Source organism: Cebidichthys violaceus, unplaced genomic scaffold (genome assembly GCF_023349555.1).
Source record: "Cebidichthys violaceus isolate CVI_PGR_0920_01 unplaced genomic scaffold, fCebVio1.0.p SCAF_41, whole genome shotgun sequence".
Classification (NCBI taxonomy): Eukaryota; Metazoa; Chordata; class Actinopteri; order Perciformes; family Stichaeidae; genus Cebidichthys; species Cebidichthys violaceus.
In genome coordinates this window covers 1,531,088-1,538,514 of record NW_027176606.1, presented here as the reverse complement: position 1 = coordinate 1,538,514, position 7,427 = coordinate 1,531,088, and the positions used below count along the sequence as shown (strand labels likewise).

Sequence of the window (7,427 nt, the reverse complement as noted above, 5' to 3'; positions counted from 1 at the left end):
AGTTAAAAAGGTCAGGGATGACGTTGCGGCAAACAGACTAGCGAGCTACTTAGAGTGTGAAATCCCAAACTTAAAGAAGAAGGAAGAGCTCTTCAGTCAGTATCTGGACACACTAGATGAAGTGTACAAAAGCAGCAATGACAAGCCAGCCGATTCAGATTTGTCTGCGCTGAATGAGTTTTGGGGTATGTGGCTACTCACAAACTTCAATGAGAAGGATTCTATTATGGACTTGAAAATCAAACTATCCGAGGACCTGAAAAAAGCCAGGCAAAAACTCAGAGAGAGAAAATCGCCCTCATCAAACCTGCACCACTACACTGCATTTGGCAATGATCTGCGCAAAAAGGGACATCTTGCAGAGAGTATCGAGATGTACACTAAGGCCATCCAGGAGGACCCTTGCTGGGCAGCAATTGCATATTACAACCGTGCGTTAACATCTTTGACTCAGCAAGACAGGCATCAGGATCCAAACTGCATCGATCAAGCCCTGGAAGATTTACAAAATGCACTCAGGTCTGTTGAGCTCTACAGCGAACAAATTGAGTTCACTTGTAGATACTCCACACAAGTCAAGGACCTCTGCAGTGATCCAGTGACCCGCTTTGACAGACACATAAAGGCCAGAAAGGATGTGTTGCTGTGTTTCAAAGAGAAGATTAATGAGGCCTTGAGAAAGGTAAAAAGAGCCCGAGGCTTAGGTAGGAATGTAAAAGTAGAGGAGAGCTTAGTCTACTCCCTAGTTCCAGCGGCCTGTTTTCTTCCCTTGGCAGTCTTTTTAACCAAATCGCTGAATCTTATCGTCTCCAGAGAGCCTCTGAAGTTGCTCCAGTTCATCAATGATCCCTGCTGTGACATTCTCAATGAACTCCAGTGTCTTGAATCTCTTGGTCTGACTCATGTCTATACCGTAGACACACTGTCCACTCTGGGTGGCTTGTTCTCAAAGATACATAGGACCATAAGTCAAGCTTTTTATTAGAAGGCAGGTGTCATCACTTGAGCAAAACAATCAAGCAAGCAATGGAGCAGGCAGTGGTGTTAGTAAGGAAATATTGTCAGCCGCAAACTTTCAGGAACTAAGAAACACAGCCTAGTTCCATCTCTTTGGTTTTTGAAGTACTTTCATCACTGCAGGTTTTGAGACAGTTTCCCATCAGTGTAAATCATATGATCCTAACCATAGACTGTATATAAGAAGAGGATGTAGTCACCGTGACGTCACCCATTGGTTTGTGGACTGTGGAAGTTCTGCATTTTGTCCGTCGCCATCTTAATTTTTGCCACCAGAAGGAACAAGAGAGTGGAGCGAAGTATAACTGAACGTTGAATAAGACATTGTAGGTGATTCAATTGAACAATTGCTAATCAATGTATTGATTTTATTTTACTTTTACATATATATTGTGCAATTTTAAAGGTTCATACATAACAATTTGACATACATATAACTGCACTATATTTACGAATGTACGTTGGAACAATAATAATCAAATTGTAATAAACAACTCATATGACTACAACATGACTATTTTCACAGTATTTGTGGTGTAATTGTTGTTCTTCAGAACTGAAGCTTGAAATAACCACTGCAGCATAAAGGCTGAACAGGGAATAAATATAATCAGTTCATTACCACCACTGTGTGGTATAATAGGGTACTGAAGTCTACCTCCATTGAAGACGAGTCATGCAGGCTAGTTACATTCATTTGTTTTGGACAGTGTCTTAACATTTTGTGAGATGCATAAATATTAGATAACAGTATTTGACACAATGTTAATTTCAGGCAGGTAAAGTTTTTGTCTGTTTGAGTTAATACACTGATTAATTTACAGAGGAAATTGTGTGACAAAATGAAAGTTTGTGGATAAAACAGCAGTATTTTTTTCAGCATAATATAATTAGCAACCCAGTTTGTTTTGTAGCCCTACATTATTGTAGCATCCAGTAGCTAGCTCTGTAAAGGTTTGCTCACCAAGTGAACTCACCTGTTTCAACAAACAAAATTATTTTGTAACTATGCACCATTTCCTCTACAATATATGAATTCCTCTAGAATGTGATTTGAAATTAGCTCATACATGCGATTTTGAAGGGCTTTAATTTTGAAATGCTACATCAGAATGTCCTGTTTCTCTCTGAGTCAAACCTTGAGATGGTCTGCTATCAACCTACGTCCTCACAGTGTGCACTTTTGGCACATTTGGTAAATACAAGCCTATCAGGTGTAATATAGGCTACATGAATATACAGTATATATTTACCTCAAAGCAGCAGGTGCTTTCCATGATGTACAACAGACGTAAAATCCAAGATGGCGCAAACCTACTTTCTGGGTGCTCAGTGTTGCCACTAAAGGTAAGAAGCTGTATTACAACTCCCTGTGATTTGTACAAACATGGAATCCAATGCTAAATGTAAAGCCTACAAGAGGCTACATTTACACATATATGTAGGCTAATGCTGATATGTAATAATATTCTCACTCATTTTACAATTTTTGTACTATGATGTACTTATGCATTATAATGTGCAGATCTTTATTGTGTTTTTTTTACCTGACAGAGATCTACAGCCGACCAGCAAATACAAATTATGAATCTTGCCTACTTTACATCAACCCATATTGAAAATGCAAGACAGGAGACAGGATATTTCTCTTAAGCTTTTATTAATATTTAAGTTTGCTTTTTTTTAGGATGTTCATTGTGTTACACAGAGAAATTAGCCAGACAAGTAAAATTGATTGTATTCTCTTTACCTTTAATCTTTTTTTAATTGTTTATTATATTATTTTCCCTTATCAGCTCTAATGCTAAAAAAAGTTACACAAGAACTATCACACACACGGTTAACTAACTTGTGAGCACATCGGGACGGTAAACTAACACTTCACAGAGATAAAAAAAAAATGATAATAATAATCCCAAAACATAGAGGGGAAAGAAAAATATGATCGAAGTAAAAATTAAGAGACAAAATGGACAAGCATTTACAATCACACAGCCCTGCTCAACTCTCCACAAATAAGTACCCATCCTATTCCTTATTTGGCAATTTCATTTTCTCAGTTCCACCCGTTGTCCCTTATTTGGTAGACGCTCCCATGCCTGGTTGCGTGAGTTTTAAATTTAAGTTTGGGAGGAGCATTTACATTCTACACTTCAGCACTTCGGACAGCAACAAAAGTGTCTAAAACATGGCGGCATTCCCGGTTCACATTTGGCATTTACACCCTATAGCACAAATCCAAACAGCAATTTGTGTTTGCCACATGCGAAGTGACATAAAACAGATCATTGTTGTCATTGCCGAAATCTGAGGCCCTCCGCTGACTTTCTTGTCACTGTCGTCATTGCCCATCTCTACTTCATCAACCGGGTTCGGAAAGGAGCGATAGACGGCCTGAGAAAGAAACAAGCAACCTCCAACTGGCTCGTAAAAATCATACTGCTTATTAAAAAATAGAAATCAGATGCCACGCTGCATCAGAACAGAAATATGTGCACATAACCGGCACGCTTACAAATGCACAAACGCTCCAAGGATTGGGTCATTTTGAAAGCAAGGTCAGTCCAATGGTTCCATGTCGTAGGGCAGTGGTCAGCTTTGTGTTGAATTTAGATCAACTATAAATGCTCACGGCATTTCTGATGGCAGAATGTCGCCCTCGTCTTGGTTTTGGCAGTAAGAATGTGCTGCACTTCCAGATTAGTTGTTTCAAGGAGTGTGTTGGCAGTGAAGGGGCTGGTACATTGTCATCGATAAGTCACAGGGGTTTTTTGTTGGTCTCAAATTTTAATTACTAAACTTTTCCATGGGACCCTGGCCCACTTTGCTGCATCCATCCGTTGTGCTTTCACGATACGAGCGCTTCAAACACGCCTTACATTTACTTCCTCGGACACACACACACACATACACATCGCAACCATCGCAACACAATTCTCTTGTTAGCTTGTAGCTAGGGAGGAGCTTGTGTTCGTTTTAACCTCACATCGCACAGGAACTCAAGTAATGCTAGCTGGGTTTGTTTGGAGGTATCCATGCACGGGCAAGGCTAAGAGATTACAACCCAGATGATAGACACAGTGATCCCTTCTGGCCGCGCCCAACACCGACATGCAATATCCATACTAGCGTGCTACTTAGCGATGCGACGCTCCCTGTTTGTACGCGAGCGCGGATATATTCGGACACGCGGCGCCGGACTGCCAGCAATATTGGAAGCACTATTTAGCGTGCGACTAGCGTTAGCGATAAAGCTAAAGCTAACACCCTCAGTCTGTCATGTGCTTACCGCCAAGTTCACTAAACACTCCAAGGAAACAAAAACAGCAAACATACACTCGCGCGCGCGCGCGCACACACACAAATCCACGCAACTCATTAGCGGAATATAAAATAAAAATATTATCCAGTCAATATTCATATGGGCTGATTCCACGCATGCAACTTCCAAGTCTTTGAAAGCAAAATAAGAAGAAGAAAAAAAAAGCTTCCTGCCCACTTCAAAATCAACAAATCCGATGGGAAAACAAAAACGTATAGACGGGGCAAATGGAAGACATAAACAACCTGGCAACATCAAGGAGGAAGTGGTCACTACAATGGCTCTCATTGGCTGTCAAGCCAATCAGCAGCTTCAACCATTCGCCGAGGCAGGTTACAAATGAGTAAATAAAATCAGATTAAAAGAAATTAAAATATAAAACTAGTTTAAAAGTAGTAGACACACATTGTTATAAGTATCTCTGCTATAGTCTTTTTTTTTGTTGTTTTATCTATGTATTTTTAAGCTCATCGTGTAATAAAGAGAAAAGGTGTTACTGTGTTTTTTTTCTATTCCATCATCATCGGCTTCAATATCATCATCATTAACGTCATCATCAGCGTCGACAACAATACCGTTTTCGGAGTTATTACTATTGGTTAATGCAAGGCGTGTGGTCTCTATAGGCCTCCTTGTCTAAATTAAAGGGCTCTATTGGCTGACAGAGGCTCCAACAGAAGGAGGGAGAGAGGGCCGCTGGCCGTTCTTTCCCCGCCTATTAATCTCTTCTTGTCTACACTTCTTGTATTCACTGTACAGCACAATCCACTTTGTTTTCAGCTGGAAGGGTGATGTGAGGAGAAGGACTGGTGCGAGCTGTGTTCTTCCTCTGAAATCTTCCTCTTCCTCCCTCCCTCTCCCTCTCTCTAGTCCTATTCTGCCTCTTGTGGGAAATGGTGGGAGTTGATTAGTAACAAATAAGTAACCCATTCCTCTTTTTCCTACATTATCGGCGCGCCTCGTCTTTTCCCCTTTCCCTTCGCCCTCCTCACTCGCTCTCACTCACACTCTCTCGCTATCGTTTTTTTTTTTTTTTTCTTCAGCAGGACACCTCCATCGTTTGGGAGGGGCTCGGCGGCATCTGGCCGCCCTGCGAGCCCTGGGACAGGGTGCGGGAGCGAGAGCGGGACCCATCCATGGAGTAGGAGGAGGAGAGGGAGGTGGTGCGGGAGCGGGACAGGCGGGTCATGCAAGACGAAGCCACTGTGGAGAGATGGGCGGAGAGAAATAGATTGGAAATCGATGGAAACAAATGTGCAACATGTAAAAAGGATAAAGATGGCGTTATTGTTATTGTTGACGAACCCTAAAAAATGAAGACCGAGTGAACTTACTGTAGCCCATTCCTTGGATGAAATACTTGAAAGCCTCAGTCAGTTTAGCAGGCTGCAAACACAAAGAAAAGAAATGGTTCAATCAGTACAATCACCAGTTATTTCCTGAACTAGGAAAGTGCAATTTGGCGACCCAACACGGCAGCCATTTTAAAGGACTACAACATTCAGCACTTCTGTTTTTCCAGAGTGGTTTGTTTTCTTCTTTATGTTGATTTTTGGAGAAATGGAACTTCTAATACCAGGTAACAATTTGATTCTCGGTGCGCTGCTTCTCTTATTTTTCAATGCATCAATTCATGTGCACGAAGAAGAATTGATGCATTCATTTGGGCAAACGTTGGTTCATAACTTAAGAGTGGTAGCAAGTGTTTCTCTGCTGAAGGCCAACCACCTGGTGGTGGCTGATTTAAACAGGTACGTTTGAACGCTATAACCTTTGCAGCTTTAACGTCCACGATTTTTGAGTATCAGAAAGAGTTGTTGTTGTTACCTGGGTCAGCTGAGGGAGACCACCAGCATCAGCCATCTGTGGAGGACGGAGAGAAGGAGTGTGTGAGAATCAAGGACACTATAAAGTGTACGGAATTAGAGAGGAAGGAATGAAATCAGATCAAAAAAAGAAAGAATTCAGGTTTTGTTACCTTTAGGAATGAAGTTGTTGTTGGATCCATTTTGCTGTTGCACTCCACCTAGTGGCCACAGAAGGGAGACAACAGTAAACCTCTGGTATCTTTGTGTCGATATGAATCTGATAATATAAGGAACACTTCAAGTTGTTCAGGTTCCCACTGGGAAACATTTTAGACACTTACGGCAGCTTCCTCGTACGGAGCCTGATCGCCCACCACCAACATCACTGGACACCTGAGGAGAACAGACAGAGAGATTGGAACGGTGGAATTTAGAGATTTAGATTTAAAAAGTATATATATATAAGAAATGAAGTATAAACTTTGGAGGGTATTTACTTGAAGGAGTTGTTGCGGTCAATGTTCAAGTCTCTGCGGCTGGAGGGAAAGGAAAAGAGACGATTACGCTGGCTGTTGATTTGGTGCGGAGCTCATTAGCGCTTGTGATGTCTTTACCTGTTGTACGTCTTCCAGAAGAGCTCCATGTTGACCAGATTAGACGCTTTGGCGATGCGCTCTCTGTGAGACTGCACTAGATCTGTGTTCGATGACATCTCCTCCTGCAAGAAGAAATAAGACCGTTTGTTCGACTGCAACCCCAAAGACAATCAGAAAACGATGCAAAATGTGCATTTTAATGAGACGTTAATGTCTTTGTACCTGACTGAAGAGGTGGGACAGGATCTGCTCTGTGAGGGAGGACGTCACGGAGCTGAGCTACAGAGGCAGAGGAGGAGGAATCATTGGGATCGCTCGTCACTTCGTACATTTAATGTGATAAACTATGACATAATCAATACTACCCTGGGACGCAGAGCATGCACAGAGTCACGTAATCTCATATCCACAGATATGCAGAGAAGTCGCATCGGGGCTAACCAGATTAAAAAATGAGAGAGCACAGTCGTGAAAGAGAGAAAGAGAAAGATATAACGTACCTTCTGAGCGGCCCAGTCTATCCATCCTCGGGCGTTAGGGTCGATGTTGACCAGAACCAGGCCTTCCACCGAATCTGGGTTTGCAATCTGACGAGAGGAAGGAAGCAGCAGAGAGACGGACGGTAAGGTTGACAAGAATAAGCGTCGCAATTTCATGTTCACGGAGAAGTGTAGAAACGATGTC

At 41.9% G+C, this 7,427-nt stretch overlaps 1 protein-coding gene across 1 annotated transcript in view; it reads right to left on the bottom strand.

Moving 5' to 3' along the window:
• Positions 1-2,660: 2,660 nt before the first annotated feature.
• ndrg2 (NDRG family member 2) overlaps positions 2,661-7,427 on the bottom strand; it is an 8,819-nt gene continuing 4,052 nt past the window's right edge. The window contains exons 7-15 of the mRNA XM_068728187.1: positions 7,244-7,330; positions 6,966-7,022; positions 6,762-6,865; positions 6,645-6,683; positions 6,489-6,540; positions 6,318-6,365; positions 6,167-6,202; positions 5,674-5,725; positions 2,661-5,542 (exon numbers count right to left, since the gene is read on the bottom strand). Coding sequence (XP_068584288.1) covers positions 5,379-5,542; positions 5,674-5,725; positions 6,167-6,202; positions 6,318-6,365; positions 6,489-6,540; positions 6,645-6,683; positions 6,762-6,865; positions 6,966-7,022; positions 7,244-7,330 — 639 coding nt within the window. The 3' untranslated portion in view covers positions 2,661-5,378. The remainder of the gene's footprint in view (positions 5,543-5,673; positions 5,726-6,166; positions 6,203-6,317; positions 6,366-6,488; positions 6,541-6,644; positions 6,684-6,761; positions 6,866-6,965; positions 7,023-7,243; positions 7,331-7,427) is intronic.